This window comes from Urocitellus parryii, chromosome 11, assembly GCF_045843805.1.
Source record: "Urocitellus parryii isolate mUroPar1 chromosome 11, mUroPar1.hap1, whole genome shotgun sequence".
NCBI lineage: Eukaryota > Metazoa > Chordata > Mammalia > Rodentia > Sciuridae > Urocitellus > Urocitellus parryii.
Genome location: NC_135541.1, coordinates 112,724,948 through 112,746,063, shown reverse-complemented (window position 1 = coordinate 112,746,063; position 21,116 = coordinate 112,724,948). Strand labels below are relative to the sequence as shown.

The following is a 21,116-nucleotide window of genomic DNA, read 5'->3' as shown; positions in this document are numbered from 1 at the left end:
TATAGTAGAACAACTGTAGAATGCTCCTAATTTAAATCCCCAGTACCTTCCTCTGCCCCAACTTACATCCACCCACCCCCCACACACACACAGGCAGTCTAAGAAGTCATTCCCTTCATGGTCAGCAAAGCACCATTGTCAAAGAAAGAGAGTCCTAATAGAAAAAGGCTTGGTAACACAAATACTGTTTATTTCCACAAAAAAAGACAGTGACTCTAGGTGTTTCTAGCAGCCTGCTCTCTGCTCCCTCAGGCAAGGGTTTGTGTTTATAATCTTCTAGGTCACATGTTTCATGGACCCTAAGCAGCCTTGTGGGTGACTGCAGAGCACCAAGACTTTTTGTTTTAATGGAGTATCTACCTGTGAGGCATAAAGCTTGGCCAGCAGAGCAGAGAATTCTGATGCCAGTCAACAATCTCTCCTCTGTCCTTTGATCCTCAATTTGTCACCAGGTGATACCTCTCTGGGGTGAGCTCAGGATGTTTGGGACAAGGACATACTACTCAGGTAGAGAGAAGAGGACAGTGGCCTGGATTTGCATGGCATTGCATCTCACTGGAGGTTTATTCTCTCAGATGGCACTTTGGAAGGGGAAAGTGAAGCACTGCACAGAACACTCTGGAATGTGCAGGATCAGAAGTGAAAGGTTTTCTTTGTAGGTGGCAAGATAATGTCAGAGGCCACCAGCTCCAGCATGGGGCTGCAGATTTTGATGGCCTACATATTTGTGTGTGTGTGTGTGTGTGTGTGTGTGCGTGTACGTGTGAATGCAGGTGCAATGCTCAGTGACTCAATGTGCATTCTTGGGATAGAATAGGTGGAAAGACTACTTACTCAACGGGGTTCCTGCTTAGGAAGAATCTTGCCTGTTGTTCAAGCAGGGGCATCTGTCTCGACATTGATGATTGACCTGGGACTGGTAAGCTTCGGGAAGGATGGTAGAACTCTTTGACAAAGGTTTAGTAGCACCACAATCACACCCAAATTAATAATTCTCCTGCTTTCAGGCTTTAGGTTTCTTCTGATAATATGCTGTGTGTCTCCCTCTGCTCCTTCTTTTGTTTCTTTCCTCCCTTCCTCACCTACTGGGAGACAATAACTGTGCTTAAAGCACTGGAGAGAAAATAATAAATTAGAAAATACTAGTTCTTTTTTGTGTGGAATATATGATCTACCCAGGGTTCCTGAGCCTTGGCATGGTTAAACTTAGAGACCAAAGACTTGTTTTTGGTAAGGGGCTTGCCCATCATGATGATGTTTAGTAATCCTATTCCCTACCTTGAAAATCAGAAATGCCTCTAGAAGAACCAATGTCCACTGGGTGTGACCACTGCCATGGCTGAGAACTATTGAGCAGTGAGGCACAAAGCTTAGTCTACACCTGCAGTGGATTTTGCATGGATGTCTCTGTGTCTACTTGGGGTCTGTTCAGGGTCTGCTAATGCTCAGAGTCTGGGTTAGTGGGACTTGCAGGGGGTTTAGTGCATACCTGTTGTGAGAGAGTAATTGTCCAGAGGCTATCAAATAAAACCACCATCAACAAAGGCACCATCTTAATATTGTGAGATTATCATGCAGATATTTCTGTTACAGCAAAAGTCAGTGGAGGTATCAGTGCTTTATAGCACTATGGTGATCACTCAGTAACTATAGCTATTATCATTTGAAAAAGAAACAACACTTTTTAAATGATGCAATTGTCCAGACTGACACACAGCAAATACTGAGTCTGACTACAACAAAACCTGAGTCTCTTTGTCTTTTTTTTCCCCCTTTTTTGTACATAAGATTAAACCAAGGTGCTCTCTACCACTGAGCCACATCCCCAAATCTTTTTTAGAGTTATGATCTTCCTAAGTTGCTTAGATTCTTGTGAAATTGCTGAGGATGAATTTGAACCTGTGGTCCTTCTTCCTCACCCTCCCCTGCTGCTTGGATGACAAGTGTGTACCACTGTGCCTATCTGAAGACTCAGTCTTCCAGAATCCTGAGAGAATCTGAAGTACTGCAGTGGAAGAGATTTTCTCATAACTTTATTAACTGTCAAAACCATCATTCCCTGGGAAGAAGCACGTTGAAGGCTGACCCAAGGATGAGTCCAGGGAAAGGTTTCACTTTCTCAGCTTTCACAGTGTGGCTGGGGATGGACCTGCATTTTTCTGAGTGACACAATGGTATTCTTATAAGTGTTGCTGGTAGGATGGACTCATCAGTTCAAATGCTTTTCATTGACACCATTTTGTCAACCATTCTTATTTTTTTCCAAATGTAACAACATTATGGATTTGTAAAGTGTGCAGGGCGGTGGTATTCTTTTAAGAGAAAAATAAAAGAGGCAGCTATGTTTCATCAGGTACTGGATCAGTGTTCTCTAAAACAGATGTCATATATATGCAAGCAGAGCCACACGTTGGATACAAAGACACACAGTGCTTCCCCTTGTCTGTCTAGTAAATGCTATGTAGTATGTTTAGGGTTGGGTGAAGGGTAGTGTGCTTCATTCTCATTTGTGCAGACGCTCTGGAGGCTCAGGGGCCTCAGGGGTCGTGGACAAGACTCTTGATGTCTATTCAGTGTAATCATTCTAACCCACTACATGTGTGGATTTAACAACAGGATGTGTTGCATTTTGCTGTTCAATATCTTTGTTTCTCAGTCATCTGGTTTCAAACTTATAAACTCTGCATTTGATGTAGAAAGCTAAATTGTATCATGCAGGACATTTTAAAAGCCAGAATCTGATACCTGAAGTATGAATGTTTTTATGGACACCAAATCCTGAGTAAAATTTTATATCTAACTGTAGAGCAAGAGACATTGACTTCTGGATGTAGTGGTGCAAGTCTCTCATCCATATAGCTTGAGAGGCTGATGCAGAAGAATCGCAAGTTCAAATCCAGCCTTAACAAAAGTGAGGCCCTAAGCAACTCATTAAAATTGTGTCTCTAAAGAAATACAAAATAAGGCTGGAATGTGGCTTAGTGGTTGAGTGCCCCTGAATTCAATCCCAGGTATAGTACAAAAATAAATAAATAAATATTGACAAAGGACCATGCTATCCATCTGAGGTTATGGAAAAAAAACTTTGATGTGATCATAGACTTTAGTCATAAGATAGTTTTATTAATGTGTTGCTTTAGTAGAAAAGTGGCCTTTAATTTCAAACATAGCTTTTGAAAAAAAAAGATTATTTTAATTCAATCAATACAGAGTGATTGAGGAAGGGGCAAGTGAACTGGAGAGGTTCACAGGAGGAAAGAGGGCCAAGGTTCCAACTGTACTCCCTGCTCACTTTCATGGGCTCCTGGGTCATGGCTGGTTGTGTAAGTGTGGGGTTTCATGCAGTCAGCTCTCCAAAACTATCTCTGGGCAACTGTAATTTTTCCTTCCAGTATGAAGTTTCTAGTGACCAATAAGGTATGATCCCACAAAAAATGACTTTTACACTCTATAGGTGTGTGAGGATGGTTTGAAGTATGAATCATCTGTTGCATGGTAACACTTGAATCATCTATTATGAATTTTTTGGTGAACAATGAGACTTTTCCTAATAGAAATAGCTTTTCCTCATTCTTTGCATTTGTGTGGTTTCTCCGCACTATGAATTATTTTGTCTTGAGAAATGTGTGATCTTTGATAAAAAGCTTTTCCATATTCTTTACACTTGTATAACTTTTCCCCAGTATTAATTTTCTGGTGTTGAATAAGGCCTGATTTTTGATTAAAAGCTTTGCCATAGTATTTGCCTTTGTATGGCTTTTCTCCCATATGAAGTCTCTGGGGTTGACTAAGGAATGATCTTCAATTAGAAGCTTTGCCGCATTATTGACATTTATATGGTTTCTCTCCAATATGAATTGTCTGATGTTTACTAAGGCTTGATTTTTTATTAAAAGCTTTGCCACATTCTTTACATTTGTATGGTTTTTCTCCAGTATGAATTATCTGGTGTTTAGTAAGGCATGCACTTTGATTAAAAGCTTTGCCACATTCTTTACATTTGTATGGCTTCTCCCCAGTATGAATTTTCTGGTGTTGAGTAAGGTTTGATTTTTGATTAAAAGCTTTGCCACATTCTTTACATTTGTATGGGTTCTCCCCAGTATGAATTCTCTGGTGTTGAATAAGGTTTGATTTTTGATTAAAAGCTTTGCCACATTCTTTACATTTGTATGGGTTTTCCCCAGTATGAATTCTCTGGTGTTGAGTAAGGTGTGATTTTCGATTAAAAGCTTTGCCACATTGTTTACATTTGTATGGTTTCTCCCTAGTATGAATTCTCTGGTGTTTTATAAGGTATAATCTTTGATTAAAAGCTTTGCCACATTCTTTACATTTGTATGGCTTTTCTCCAGTATGAATTCCTTGGTGTTTAGTAAGATATGAATTTTGGTTAAAAGCTTTGCCACATTCTTTACATTTGTATGGCTTCTCCCCAGTATGAATTTTCTGGTGTTTACTAAGACTTGATTTTTGATTAAATGCTTTGCCACATTCTTTACAATTGTATGGCTTTTCTCCAGTATGAATTATCTGGTGTTTAGTAAGGCTTGACTTTTGATAAAAAGCTTTGTCACATTCTTTACATTTGTATGGCTTCTCTCCAGTATGAATTTTGTGGTGTTTACTAAGGTTTGATTTTTGATTGAAGGCTTTTCCACATTGTTTACATTTGTATGGTTTCTCTGCAGCATGAATTCTCTGGTGTTGAGTAAGGTGTGATCTTTGATTAAAAGCTTTGCCACATTCTTTACATTTGTATGGCTTTTCTCCAGTATGAATTATCTGGTGTTTAATAAGGCTTGACTTTTGATTAAAAGCTTTGTCACATTCTTTACATTTGTATGGCTTCTCTCCAGTATGAATTTTGTGGTGTTTACTAAGGTTTGATTTTTGATTGAAGGCTTTTCCACATTGTTTACATTTGTATGGTTTCTCTGCAGCATGAATTCTCTGGTGTTGAGTAAGGTATGATCTTTGATTAAAAGCTTTGCCACATTCTTTACATTTGTATGGCTTTTCACCAGTATGAATTAGCTGGTGAATAATAAGTCCTGAGTTTCCACTAAAAGCTTTGCCACATATTTTACATTTGTATGGATTTTCTCCAGTATAAATTTTCTGATGTTGAGTAAGGCATGATTTTTGATTAGAAGCTTTGTCACATTCCTTACATTTGTAAGGTTCCTCTGCAATATGAATTCTCTGGTGTTGAATAAGGTGTGATATTTTATTAAAAGCTTTGGCACATTCTTTACTTTTGTATGGTTTCTCCCAAGTATGAATTCTCTGGTGTTGAGTAAGGCTTGATGTTTGATTAAAAGCTTTTCCACATTCTTTACTTTGGTATGGCTTTTCTCCAGTATGAATTTTCTGGTGAATACTAAGGTATGATTTTTTTTTTTTTGAGAGAGAGAGAGAGAGAGAGAGAGAGAGAGAGAGAGAGAGAGAGAGAATACTTTTTAATATTAATTTTTCAGTTTTCAGGGGACACAACATCTTTATTTTATTTTATAAGGTGCTGAAGATCAAACTCAGCACCCTGTGCATGCCAGATGAGCATGTTACCGCTTGAGCCACATCTCTAACCCCTAAGGTATGATTTTTGATTAAAAGCTTTGCCACATTCTTTATATTTCCAGATTTTCTCTACACTATGATGACTGTAGTTTTTAAAAATGTTTGAACAACACTTAAAGACATTTTCCCATTTCTTATATTTGTAAGGTTTATCTTCACTGTAAAGCCTGTGGTTTTTAGTAATGGATGAATTTTGAGTAAAATGTTTCTACATTCTTTACTTATGGAGGATTTATCATTGTTCTGATATACAATTGAGGAATCTTTAAATGCTTTTACATATTTTTGTTAACTTGTAGGGATTCCCTCCAATATTAATTCTCTGGTGTTCAGGAATGCTTGCAGTTTTACTAACAGTGCTTTCACATACCTTATATCTGTAATTTGTTTTTTGGTTATGAATGCTTGGATAAATAAATTTTGGGCATGGGTTAAAATCTTTCTCACTTTTACCATTGTAAAGCTCTTTAAAATGATCATATGGGTGTATTCTAGGATTTAAATAAGAAGTAAATTTTAATGAGTTTTACAGAATTAATATTGTATTACATCAAAAACAAATGTACTGCAAATTACCTAGGGTAGAAACATGTCTATAGATATTGAAAGTTTTATCAGGGCTGGGGATGTGGCTCAAGCAGTAGCGCACTCACCTAGTATGCCTGCAGCCCGGGTTCAATCCTCAGCACCACATACAAAGATGTTGTGTCCACCGAAAACTAAGAAATAAATATTGAAAAATTCTCTCTGTCTCTCTCTCTCTTTAAAAAAACAAGAAAGTTTTATCATAAATATAGAGTTCTCTCCAAGTATCTACATATGCTATGGCTTAAATGATAAGACAATTTTTCTATACTGTATAGAAAAATCAACTCCTTATTACTTTATAATAAAGACAAATTAGTATACTGCAGTTTTATATTATCGATCTGTAGACTTTTATCTAATGTGAACTCATGTAGAGATTATTGAAAGTTTTAAAACATAATTAATTTTTAACCATTTTATTACTGTATTGATTTTTTTCATTAAAATGCCTATTTCTAAATACAGCATACCTTTATGTTCAAAACACTAGAAAAATTAGGGATAACAGGAAATTACCTCAACATGGTAAAAGCTATATATGCTAGGCCTCAGGCCAGCATCATTCTAAATGGAGAAAAATTGAAGGTATTCCCTTTAAAATCTGGAACAAGACAGGCATACCCTCTCTCACCACTTCTATTCAACATAGTTCTTGAAACACTAGCCAGAGCAATTAGACAAGACAAAGGAAATTAAATGCATAAATATAGGAAAAGAAGAACTTAAATTAGCACTATTTGCTGATGACATGATCCTATACCTAGCAGACCCAAAACGTTCAACCAAGAAACTTCTAGAACTAGTAAATGAATTCAGCAAAGTGGCAGGACATAAAATCAATAATAATAAATCAAAGGCATTCCTGTATATCAGTGACAAATTCTCTGAAATGGAAATAAGGACAACTACTCCATTCACAATATCCTCAAAAAAAAAAAAAAAAAAAAAACCTGGTAATCAACCCAGCAAAAGAGGTGAAAGATCTATACAATGAAAACTACAGATCCCTGAAGAAAGAAATAGAATAAGACCTTAGAAGATGGAAGGATTTACCTTGCTCATGGATTGGTAGAATTAATATTATTAAAATGGCCATATTACCAAAAGCACTTTACAGATTCAATGCAATTCTCATCAAAATCCCAATGATATTCCTTGCAGAAATAGAAAAAGCAAACATGAAATTCATCTGGAAAAATAAAATACCCAGAATAGCTAAAGTAATTCTAAGCAGGAAGAGTGAAATTGGTGGTATCCCAATTCCAGATTTTAAACTATACTATAGAGTAATAGTAACGAAAACATCATGGTACTGGCAGGAAAACAGGCTGGTAGTTCAATGGTACAGAATAGAGGATACAGAGACAAATCCACAAAATTACAACTACCTTATATTAGACAAAGGTGCTAAAAATATGCAATGGAGAAAGGATAGCATCTTCAACAAATGGTGCTGGGAGAACTGGAAATCCATATGCAACAAAATGAAATTGAATCCCTTTCTCTCACCATGCACAAAAGTCAATTCAAAATGGATCAAGGAGCTAGGAATCAAACCAGAGACTCTGCATCTAATAGAAGATAAAGTTGACCCTAATCTTCATCACATGGAGGCAGGCCCCAAATTCCTTAATAAGACATCTATAGCACAAGTCTTAAAACCAAAAATCAACAAATGGAACAAATCCAAACTAAAAAGTTTTTTCTCAGCAAAAGAAATAATATGTGAAGTGAATAGGAAGCCTACATCTTAGGAACAAATTTTTACCCCTCAAACATCAGATAGAGCTCTAATCTCTAGAGTATACAAAGAACTGAAAAAGTTAAACAACAAACAAAATAGATAACCCAATCAACAAATGGGCCAAGGACTTGAACAGACACTACTCAGAAGAGGATATACAATCAATCAACAAATACATAAAAAAATGCTCACCATCTTTATCAAACAGAGAAATACAAATTAAAACTACTCTAAGATACCATCTCACTCCAATAAGAATGGCAGCCATTATGAAGTCAAACAAACAATAAGTGCTGGTGAGGATGCGGGGAAATAGGTACACTCATACATTGCTGGTGGGACTGCAAATTGGTGCAGCCAATTTGGAAAGCAGTATGGAGATTCCTTGGAAAGCTGGGAATGGAACCACCATTTGACACAGCTATTCCCCTTCTCAGACTATACCCAAAAGACCTAAAAAGAGCATACTATAGGGACACAGTAACATCAATGTTTACAGAGCACAATTCACAATAGTTAGAATGTGGAACCAACCTAAATGCCCTTCAATAGATGAATGGATTAAAAAATATGGCATTTATACACAATGAAATATTACTCAGCACTAAAATATAACAAGATCATGGCATTTTCAGGGAAATGGATGGCATTAGAGCAGATTATGCTAAGTAAAGTTAGTCAATCTCTAAAAAACAAATGCCAAATGTCTTCTCTGACATAAGGGGGGTGACTCAAAATGGTATAGGGAGGAAGAGCATGAGAAGAAGACTACCACTAAATAGAAAACAGAGGTGGGAGGGGAAAAAGAGAGAGAAGGGGAGTTGCACTGAAGATGGAAGAAGAACCTCATTGTTATACAGAATACATGTATGATGTTGTGATGAGAAAAAGAAAAAAAGTGTGTCACATTAGATTGCATAGAGAGAAATGATGGGAGGGGAGGGGAGGAGTAGGGGGGATAGGAAGGGCACCAGAATAGAACAGACCTTATGATTGCTGTATGTATATAGGTGACCCTATGACCAGTGTGATTCTGCAATCTGTACGATTAGAAAAATGAGAAATTATACACCAATGATTGAAATGTATGAATTGCCAAGATCAAGATCATTGTCATGTGTAGCTAATAAAAAAATAAAATAAAATTTTAAAAACTTGCCTATTTCTGAAGCTGAGCAAACTGGTTGAATCTTTATTTTCCTGAAGATATTGTTAAGGTGCAGCTTCATAATGCCTTGCAAATATCACATATATATGTAATTTGATACATGTTTTTGAATTTGAAAATATTTTGAATTGTAAGTTTTTTTATACAGAATACAAAGTAGTAAAAATTTTATGATTACAATAATGTAATTAAAAGTCTTAACCAAATAAAAAGTAACTGGCACATTTGAGCGGTCAATCTTTTGAGATGCTTATAATAATATAACCTGATGAATGCTTAGATAAATAAATTTGGGACATTTTTGTGTAATTTTCTGTATAAATAATTTTCATGTTTTTTTCTTCATTTAAAGAATTTTTAAAATTTCCTTCTCTTTCAATTTCTATTCCTTATTTAAAATTAAGCATTACCTGTCTTGTTATACATACCTTCTCTTTATCAAGTTTTGCAAAAAACATTTTATTTCTTGCTCTCCTGAAAATTCTTGGTTTTGATTAGAAGTCATACCTTAAAAAAATTAAAATAGCAAGTTATTCTGCTTACTACACTATGGTGAATATACTCTGCAAATATATAAAATTTTATAAAGTTGGGGGATAGTCAGAGAATAGTATAATTCAAAGCCACTTTTACTCAAGAACTATACAGAGTTTACTAGAATACACTGACAAAAGTTGTGAAAACTTTGAAAATCATCTTAAAAATTTATAGCACCACACATGAGGACAACATTCAAACTGACTACTATTACCACAACAATGTCAAATCACAGCCCTTTACTTCAAAATATTTGGAGTCTACCTGTGACACAAATGTTGCAGGAAATGAATATCTCTTATTTATTTGTTATCTCTTTGGGGATTGTTTCTTAAGATTGAACAGAGGAATATTCTATCACTAAACTATATCCAAAGACACTTCTATATTTATGCTTTTTTTGAGACACTTATTTCAAACTGTTATTCCACTGCCTTGGCTTCCCAGTTATATGGAATTACATTGGCATATCATTGCACATGACCTGTTTTTGTTTCCTTTGTAACCTATAAATATTTTCCAAAATGACTTTAATTATGTAGTTTAACAGATTTTAAATATAAAAATTTCAATGAAAATAATAGCTCCTATAATAAAGGGTATTATCAACTCAAGCAAATAAAGAATATAACACTAGTAATTGAGAGTTAAAAAGTTGATGTTGTTAAATAACTAAGCAATGCCAAATAACTACTTGAAAGATATTTAATAAAATAAATAACAATGTAGAAAATTGAAAAAAATTCAGAAAAAAATATAGCAACAGAAAAAGCAGACATTATATACTAAAAATATTTTTTATAAAACAATGCCTCAGGCTGGGGACACAGCTCAGATGGTAGAATGTTTACTTCACATGCAAAAGGTGGGGCTTAATTCCTGGCACCACACACACACATCACACACACACACACACACACACACACACACACAGTCTCATCCATTAGAAATTTGAAGAAGAGAGATTGAGGAAGATGGCGGCGGGGAGTGAGTGAGCCGCTCTGTGCTCCGCACCACCGCGACCGCAGCGTATGTTGCTGCTTCTTAAAAAAAGAAGTAAAGATCATTAAAGGAGATCTGTCGACAAGGATTCAGCACCGTGTCAAGAAAAGGGCCTAGATGGAGTGAATCCGCCACGACTTCAGCGCTAGCAGTAAGGCTGCAGCCCCCGAGCTGCCCGGCTCCCTGGGCCCCTTCTCATTCCCCTCTCCGCCTCTCCGCTTCGCTTCTCCCATGCCATCTCTCCTCCAACGCTCACTCCCTAAATCTAGATCTCAATCTCTTTCCCCCACCCCACCAGCTCTCTCGCGTGCCCAGTACCCGGCCCGCGCGGGCCCCGAGACGCTGCCTCCCCTCCCCCAGCCCGCACCCCCTTCACGGGGGTCCCGAAGGCCACAGCCTGGCCGCCGCCGCCGCTGCAGCCACCGCCGCTGCCGCCACCGCTTTCCGCGGAGCACCTTAAAACAGACTCTTAACCGCGAGAGTGAGCTGCCGAGTAAAATGGAACAGCTGATAAGATGAGTGACAATTTAAAAACTAAATGATCCAACATGGCGGCGGACGCGGAGAGATCAAGTCTCTAACCCCTTCAGCTGCACGGACATAGGGAGAAGTAAACTGTCAAAATACTGTTCTCTCAGGACCACTAGGCACGGTTGAGGTGAAGTGGACCCCGGGCGAACAGTCTAGCCTTCTCAGAACACACCGAGCCCGAATTGGCTGCATTCTAGCTCCGGTTCGCCTGCTTCATGTGACTCAGCACTAAGGATCCTGCTGAAATAAGTAGTCGGCCCGCCTGAACTCAAAGAGGTAAAAGCCAACCGAGCACCACAGCCAGACCCAGGGAATCAGGAGTGATGGAGGACTAGCGGCGCAGAAATCCCAGCTATCGCTATCACCAGTGCTGACAACAGGTCCCTTGCACCAGCTATCAGGGGAGTTGCTGCTACCTGAGGGCAAAAAAATTCGCTGGGGGCCCTCAGCCCCAAGCCCTACAAACATAGGGTCTGAGGGAGGCAAACAGAAAGGGTGTGCCCAGGCACCCATGAAAACAGGGCTCCCAGGAGCAGCAGACCTGGCGTGTAGTCAGTATTGTGGTGAGTGTCACAGGTGAGCGGGGCCTGGCTTGAGGAACCACAAGAGAAGGCCCTAGGCACTCAGGATTGGAGACCCGCACAGTCTGGGAAGAAGAGCTGAGGCACAGTGATTGGCTCCCACCTATCAAGAAGAGAAGCCTGGCCCAGTGGGCATAGCTCCACCAACTGGAAGAGAAGTTAATCGAGCTATATGACTGCATTTATTATTATTAATTTTTTTTAATGATTATTATTAGTATTTTTTTTTAATTTTTTTTTTAATTTTTTTTTCACTTTTTGTTGTTGTTGTAGTTGTTGTTCTTTAACTTTCTTATTAATGGTTTCAATTTTTTTAAATTCCTTTTATTTTATTAGTATTACTATTATTTTTTAAACTTTAATTTCCATTTTTTACTATCATTATAAAATTTTTTCTTTTTTTTTTGGCTTTAAATTTTTATTTTATTTTTTTTCGTTTCTTCTTTCTTTCTTTTCACTTTTTTTTTTCTTTTGTCTTCTCACTTCTTTTCAATTTTCCTATTCCCCCTTCCTTGAATTCTACCTGCCTATACTCATTCTCTTTAGTGACTTCTTCCCTCCCCTTCTAATATCTCTCCTCCCCAGTGCCTGCAAGCTAGGCAAACCTGCAACCCACGGGCGGGTCAGGTCCAGCAACCTGCCAAGTGACAGAACAGCTACACTTGCCTGCAGGGAACGCGGACAGGACCCACAAGTAGGACAGGGCCGGTGCCCTGCTGAGGGGCGGAACCGGCCCCTCCCCTAGTGCCTGCAAGCTAGGCGAACCTTCGACCCATCGGGAGGTTAGGTCCAGCAACCTGCGGAGTGACAGAGGTGCCCCTCATGCCTGCTGGGTAGGCGGACCTTTGACCGACCAGCAGAGCAGACCTAGGGCCTGCCAGCGTGGTAGACGGATCACACCAATTGGAGGAGGATCACAGCCACTACCTGCCCTGCATGGGTGATTTTTCAACTATTCAAGAGCAATATAAATAAATAGAGAGAAAATTTCAAAACACAACAGTTTCAGCAAGCAGAAAGAAACGCCAGCAGTATGAAAAGACAAGGAAAGAAAGGATCACAGGCAATGCAGGTCAACTCAACTTTAGAAGAGGTAATAGGTGCAACAGATGGAATGTCAGATAGAGAGGTCAGGATATACATGCTTCAGATGATTTGGAGTCTCAAGGAAGACATGAGACAGCAAAACCAGATAATGAAAGATCACATTGACAAACAAATGCAGGAAGTAAAAGATCAATTTCACAGGGAGATAGAGGTAATAAAAAACAAACAAATAGAAATACTAGAAATGCAGGAAACAATAAACCAACTTAAAAACTCAATTGAGAATACTACCAGCAGAGTAGATCACTTAGAAGAGAGAACATCAGACAATGAAGACAGAGTATTTCAACTTGAAAAGAACATAGATAGCTCAGCAAGTCTACTAAGAAACCATGAGCAGAACATTCAAGAGCTATGGGATAATATCAAAAGACCAAACTTAAGAGTCATTGGGATACAGGAAAGCACAGAGCTCCAAACCAAAGGATTAAGCAATCTATTCAGTGAAATAATACGAGAAAACTTCCCAGACTTGAAAAATGAGACAGAATCCCAAATCCCAGAAGCCTACAGGACGCCGAATGTGCAAAATCATAAGAGATCCACACCTAGACACATTATAATGAAGATGTCCAACATACAGAATAAGGAGAGAATTTTAAAAGCTACAAGGGAAAGGAAGCAGATTACATTTAGGGGTAAACCAATCAGGATAACAGCTGATCTCTCAACACAGACTCTAAAAGCTAGAAGATCCTGGAATAACATATTTCAAACGCTTAAAGAAAATGGATTCCAACCAAGAATCGTGTATCCGGCGAAATTAAGCTTCAGGTTAGAAGATGAAATTAAAACCTTCCACGATAAACAAAAGTTAAAAGAATTCGCAGCTAGAAAACCATCTCTTCAAAAAATCCTAGGCAAAACATTACAGGAAGAGGAAATGGAAAATAACATTGATAACCAACAATGGGAGGTAGGACAGTAAAGGGGGAAAAGTAGTCAAAGAGGATAACAAATCAGGTTCAGTAACATCAATAAACAAATATGGATAGAAGAACAAACCATATCTCAATAATAACCCTAAATGTTAATGGCTTAAACTCACCAATTAAGAGACACAGGCTAGTAGAATGGATCACAAAACAAGACCCAACAATATGCTGTTTACAGGAGACGCATTTGATAGGAAAAGATGTACATAGACTGAAGGTGAAAGGTTGGGAAAAATCATATCACTCATATGGACCACGGAAACAAGCAGGAGTGTCCATACTCATATCTAATAAAATAGATTTCAAGCCAAAGCTAATCAAGAGGGATAAAGAAGGACACTTCATACTGCTCAAGGGAACCATACACCAACAAGACATAACAATCATAAATATATATGCCCCAAATAATGGTGCAGCTGTGTTCATCAAGCAAACTCTTCTCAAGTTCAAGAATCTAATAGACCACCATACAATAATCATGGGAGACTTCAACACACCTCTCTCACCACTGGACAGATCTTCCAAACAAAAGTTAAACAAGGAAACTATAGAACTCAATAACACAATTAACAACCTTGACTTAAATGACATATATAGACTATACCACCCAACATCAAGTAGCTACACCTTTTTCTCAGCAGCACATGGAACCTTCTCAAAAATAGACCATATACTATGTCACAGGGCAACTCTTAGACAATACAAAGAGGTAGAGATAATACCATGCATCTTGTCTGATCATAATGGAATGAAACTGAAAATCAATGATAAAAGAAGAAAGGAAAAATCAAGCATCACCTGGAGAATGAACAATAGGTTGCTGAGTGATCAATGGGTTTTAGAAGACATCAAGGAGGAAATTAAAAAATTCCTAGAGTTAAATGAAAACACAGACACAACATATCGGAATCTATGGGACACATTGAAAGCAGTTCTAAGAGGAAAATTCATTGCTTGGAGTTCATTCCTAAAAAAACGAAAAAACCAACAAATAAATGATCTCATACTTCATCTCAAAATCCTAGAAAAAGAAGAGCAAAACAACAGCAAAAGAAGTAGAAGGCAAGAAATAATTAAAATCAGAGCTGAAATTAATGAAATTGAAACAAAAGAAACAATTGAAAAAATTGACAAAACTAAAAGCTGGTTCTTTGAAAAAATAAATAAAATTGACAGACCCTTAGCCATGCTAACGAAGAGAAGAAGAGAGAGAACCCAAATTACTAGCATACGTTATGAAAAAGGCAATATCACAACAGACACTTCAGAAATACAGAAGATAATCAGAAATTACTTTGAATCCTTATACTCCAATAAAATAGAAGATAGTGAAGGCATAGATAAATTCCTTGAGTCTTATGATCTGCCCAGATTGAGCCAGGAGGATATAGACAACCTAAACAGACCAATAACAATAGAGGAAATAGAAGAAACCATCAAAAGACTACCAACTAAGAAAAGCCCAGGACCGGATGGGTATACAGCAGAGTTTTACAAAACCTTTAAAGAGGAACTAACACCAATACTTTTCAAGCTATTTCAGGAAATAGAAAAAGAGGGAGAACTTCCAAATTCATTCTACGAGGCCAACATCACCCTGATTCCGAAACCAGACAAAGACACTTCAAAGAAAGAAAACTACAGACCAATATCTCTATTGAACCTTGATGCAAAAATCCTCAATAAAATTCTGGCGAATCGGATTCAAATACATATCAAAAAAATTATACATCATGATCAAGTAGGATTCATCCCTGGGATGCAAGGTTGGTTCAATATACGGAAATCAATAAATGTTATCCACCACATCAATAGACTTAAAAATAAGAACCATATGATCATCTCGATAGATGCAGAAAAAGCTTTCGACAAAGTACAGCATCCCTTTATGTTCAAAACTCTAGAAAAATTAGGGATAACTGGATCATACCTCAACATTGTAAAAGCAATCTATGATAAGCCACAGGCCAGCATCATTCTGAATGGAGAAAAATTGAAGGCATTCCCTCTAAGATCTGGTACAAGACAGGGATGCCCTCTCTCACCACTTCTGTTCAACATAGACCTCGAAACACTGGCCAGAGCAATTAGGCAGATGAAAGAAATTAAAGGCATAAAAATAGGAAAAGAAGAACTTAAATTATCACTATTTGCAGATGATATGATTCTATACCTAGCAGACCCAAAAGGGTCTACAAAGAAGCTATTAGAGCTAATAAATGAATTCAGCAAAGTGGCAGGATATAAGATCAACACGCATAAATCAAAGGCATTCCTGTATATGAGTGACAAATCCTCTGAAACGGAAATGAGGACAACCACTCCATTCACAATATCCCCCCAAAAAATAAAATACTTGGGAATCAACCTAACAAAAGAGGTGAAAGATTTATACAATGAAAATTACAGAACCCTAAAGAAAGACATAGAAGAAGACCTTAGAAGATGGAAAAATATACCCTGCTCATGGATAGGCAGAACTAACATCATCAAAATGGCGATATTACCAAAAGTTCTCTATAAGTTCAATGCAATGCCAATCAAAATCCCAACAGCATATCTTGTAGAAATCGATAAAAGAATCATGAAATTCATATGGAATAATAAAAGACCCAGAATAGCAAAAACAATACTAAGCAGGAAGTGTGAATCAGGCGGTATAGTGATACCAGACTTCAAACTATACTACAGAGCAATAGTAACAAAAACAGCATGGTACTGGTACCAAAACAGGCGGGTGGACCAATGGTACAGAATAGAGGACACAGTAACCAATCCACAAAACTACAACTATCTTATTTTTGATAAAGGGGCTAAAAGCATGCAATGGAGGAAGGATAGCATCTTCAACAAATGGTGCTGGGAAAACTGGAAATCCATTTGCACCAAAATGAATCTGAATCCCTATCTCTCGCCGTGCACAAAAGTTAACTCAAAATGGATCAAGGAGCTTGATATTAAATCAGAGACATGGCATCTGATAGAAGAAAAAGTTGGTTATGATCTACACGCTGTGGGATCGGGCTCCAAATTCCTCAATAGGACACCCATAGCGCTAGAGTTAACAAATAGAATCAACAAATGGGACTTACTCAAACTAAAAAGTTTTTTTTCAGCAAAAGAAACAATAAGAGAGATAAACAGGGAGCCTACATCATGGGAACAAATCTTTACTCCACACACTTCAGATAGAGCCCTAATAACCAGAATATACAAAGAACTCAAAAAATTAGACAATAAGATAACAAATAACCCAATCAATAAATGGGCCAAGGACCTGAACAGACACTTCTCAGAGGAGGACATACAATCAATCAACAAGTACATGAAAAAATGCTCACCATCGCTAGCAGTCAGAGAAATGCAAATCAAAACTACCCTAAGATACCATCTCACTCCAGTAAGACTGGCAGCCATTAGGAAGTCAAACAACAATAAGTGCTGGAGAGGATGCGGGGAAAAGGGCACTCTTGTTCATTGCTGGTGGGACTGCAAATTGGTGCAGCCAATTTGGAAAGCAGTATGGAGATTTCTCGGAAAGCTGGGAATGGAACCACCATTCGACCCAGCTATTCCCCTTCTCGGTCTATTCCCTAAAGCCCTAACAAGAGCATGCTACAGGGACACTGCTACATCGATGTTCATAGCAGCTCAATTCACGATAGCAAGACTGTGGAACCAGCTTAGATGCCCTTCAATAGATGAATGGATAAAAAAAATGTGGCATTTATATACTATGGAGTATTATTCTGCATTAAAAAATGACAAAATCATAGAATTTGGAGGGAAATGGATGGCATTAGAGCAGATTATGCTAAGTGAAGCTAGTCAATCTTTAAAAAACAAATACCAAATGACTCCTTTGATATAAGGGGAGTAAACAAGGACAGGGTAGGGACGAAGAGCTTGAGAAGAAGATTTACATTAAACAGGGATGAGAGGTGGGAGGGAAAGGGAGTGAGAAGGGAAATCGCATGGTAATGGAAGGCGATCCTCAGGGTTATACAAAAATGACATATAAGAGGAAAGGAGGGGTAAGACAAGATAATACAAATGGAAGAAATGATTTACAGTAGAAGGGGTAGAGAGAGAAAATTGGAAGGGAGGGGAGGGGAGGGGAAGGGAGGGGGGATAGTAGAGAATAGGACAGACAGCAGAATACATCAGACAAGAGAAAGGCAATATGTCAATCAATGGAAGGGTAACTGATGTGATACAGCAATCTGTATACGGGGTAAAATTGGGAGTTCATAACCCACTTGAATCAAACTGTGAAATATGATGTATTAAGAACTATGTAATGTTTTGAACGAACAACAATAAAAAAAAATATATATATATAATGAAAAAAAAAAAGAAATTTGAAGAATATATTAAAGGCTAGAATTAATTAAAAGACACAGGTAGGTCTGGATAATGTAGTGTATGACTGTAATACCAGCATCTGGGGAGGCTAAGGCAGGAGGATTATGAGTTCAAAGACAGACTCAGCAATGGTGATGCATGAAGCACCTCAGTGAGACCCTGTCTTTAAACAAAATACAAAATAGGCTGGTGATGTGGCTCAATGATTGAGTGTCCCTGAGTTAAACCCCCAGTATAAATGAATAAATAAATAAATAACACAAGTTAATAAATTTACAATCAAACTTTTGAAACTCTTCAAGAAAAAATTTTGATATGACTAAGAAAAAGAGAAATTTTAATTATAATGATATTGTTTTATGGTTAACCATTGATTTCTTTGAAGAAGGCTTCCAGAAAAGAATTGGAGCATAAAGGTATGAATGTTGAAAGAAAAAGAAAATATGAACCTAGAATACTTTATCCAACAATACCATTTTTTAAACTTTAAGAAAAATACAGGCTTAAGATATATACATATTCCAAAGTGACTTTATTTCTTGGCCTGCTCTAAGAGAAATAATCAATGGAATCTTTCCAATAAAATAAATCTGCACAACAGAAATGATAAAAAATTTGAAAGCTTATGTGAAAAAAAATATATATATACATATACAAATATATATTTTATTTTACTTTCATTGTTGTACATAAAACATTTGATTCTACTATAGAATTTGGAAAACTAAAGTGTAAAAATTATCATAATTCTTTGTTAATCAGCATAAGTTAGAAAAGCGGTTGTGAAATCAATAATAAATCATGGCAACACATGTAAAGACACTGATTATCTTACAAAACCAAAGTTAATTCAGTTTGAAACATAGTGCAAACTAAAAAAATTTTTAAATTTCTTCTATAGTAATACATGACAGTAGAACATATCTTCACATATTATACATTCATAAAGTATAACTACCTATTTGTGTGGTGGTAAATTTTGTGGAGTTACACTGGTTGTGTATTCACATAAGAACATAAGAATGTTATTTCCAATTTATTCTACTGTTTTTAAGTACTTTTATGTAATTCCAAATAATGACAAAATAAACATCAAAGATAAAAAAATAGGAAAAAATTGAAATATCACTATAAAAATTTATGAACTACAAATTAAGGCAGTTTTTTAATAGTAGAAAAAAATTATAAGAAATAAACAAAAATTGAAATCTACAGAAGTAAGTTCTTCCTCATCAGTAACTTAAGTACAAATAAACTATTTTGAAAAAACCTAATCAGAACACAATGTGACTAACAAGATTAAACCTAAAAGTATGTTAACTATTTCAGATGTAAATCTACAGAAGATTCTCTTTAGATATAAGGTCACAAAAAGACTAAATCAAAAAGATACAACAAATATTACACTCAAAATTGCAAAGATTATAATACTATATAAATAAGAGACAAAGTAGATTATTATATAAAGATAAATATGACCAATCCTGGGAATACAATCATAGTGAATATATTTGTAACACAAATCATATTTTTCATATATAGAAAGAAAACACATACTAAAAATTAAACATCATAGAAAGAAACAAAGCTATAGTAGGAGACATCAATTCCCAATTAATGCAAAGAAAAAAAAATAGCATTGCATTAGTACCCACAGAATTAAAAAAAAAAAAAAAAAACTTCAAAAAGCATTAAAAATTAATTAGGTTTACAGAGGCAATCTATAGTGTATGGAATATTATTCCAAAGAGATCAGGTTAAAAGCACAAAACAAATGTTAAAGATATGAAAATATTGAAGTTGCTTTCTAACATAACATAATAAGTTCCAAAACAAAAGTGAAAGTGATATTCAAAATTTATGAATATGAGTTTAAAGCCAAATTCAGTGATTAAACAAGGCCCTAAGCAACTTAGATAGACACTTTAACAAAAAGAAATATAAAAAAAGCTGCCAGCCAGACATGGTAACACACATCTGTAATTCAAGCAGCTTGGGAGTCTGACAGCAAGATTTTGAGTTCAAAGCCAGCCTCATCAAAAGAAAAGTACTAAGCAAATCAAGGAGACCATATTTCTAAATAAAATAAAAAATGGGGGCTTGGGATGTAGCTCAGTGTCCAAGTGCCTCAGAGATCAATCCCCAGTACCCTTCCCAAAAAAGGGTTGTTGATGTGGCTTAATTGTAAAGAACCTCTGCTAAAAAAAAAAAAAAAAGAAAGAAAAAGAAAGAAAGAAAAAAGAAAAAAAAAATCCTATAGCACCCCAAACAATCTAAGCAGTCCATGTAATACCAAACAATCAATATTACTTTTGTATAAACAAATAAGTTATTTGAACAATTCTGTGGAATACACTGGGAGCATCAATAACTACACATATTAAAATTTTTTATAAACTGCTTCCTGATATAAAAATAATAAAAGCTACAATATTCAATATATTTTGAGGGTAATTGAGAAAGCCACGAGTAAGAAAACTGAAAGTACATCAACTAGCCCTCAACTTGATGGTAAAATCAAAATAAATTTACACATCTATTCTCATTAAAACAACATTCAATAGAGATCAATTGAATATCATTTCACATAATTACATGAAGGCAATTTGGAATGAACTATGAAAAGTTTTCAAACTTTTCAAAGATAAGAAATTATATAATATTTACAACAGTCAACTTTTAGTATAGTGTGTTAAGTGAAATAGTAATTGACAAAAAAAAAAAAACAGGTAAATCTACTTATGAGAGATATCTACTGTAGTCAAATATACAGACCAAAAGGAATGGCATCCGGGATGAAAAAGTGTGACAAAGGAGCACTTGTTTAGATGAAAAATGAACTTATTTTTTAGTTGATCCAAACTTTCTAGAAAAAATGTTACAAAAAAATTTGAAAGAACACTACTGACCAGTAAATTTAAAATATATAAGACAGTAAATTCAGGAAAGTTACACAGTTTTGATCACAATTACAAATT

General features: G+C 36.3%; 1 protein-coding gene across 1 annotated transcript in view; it reads right to left on the bottom strand.

The window, feature by feature from the left end:
* Positions 1–3,822: 3,822 nt before the first annotated feature.
* LOC144249376 (uncharacterized) overlaps positions 3,823–21,116 on the bottom strand; it is a 30,986-nt gene continuing 13,692 nt past the window's right edge. The window contains exons 4-5 of the mRNA XM_077791603.1: positions 5,612–5,647; positions 3,823–5,403 (exon numbers count right to left, since the gene is read on the bottom strand). Coding sequence (XP_077647729.1) covers positions 3,823–5,403; positions 5,612–5,647 — 1,617 coding nt within the window. The remainder of the gene's footprint in view (positions 5,404–5,611; positions 5,648–21,116) is intronic.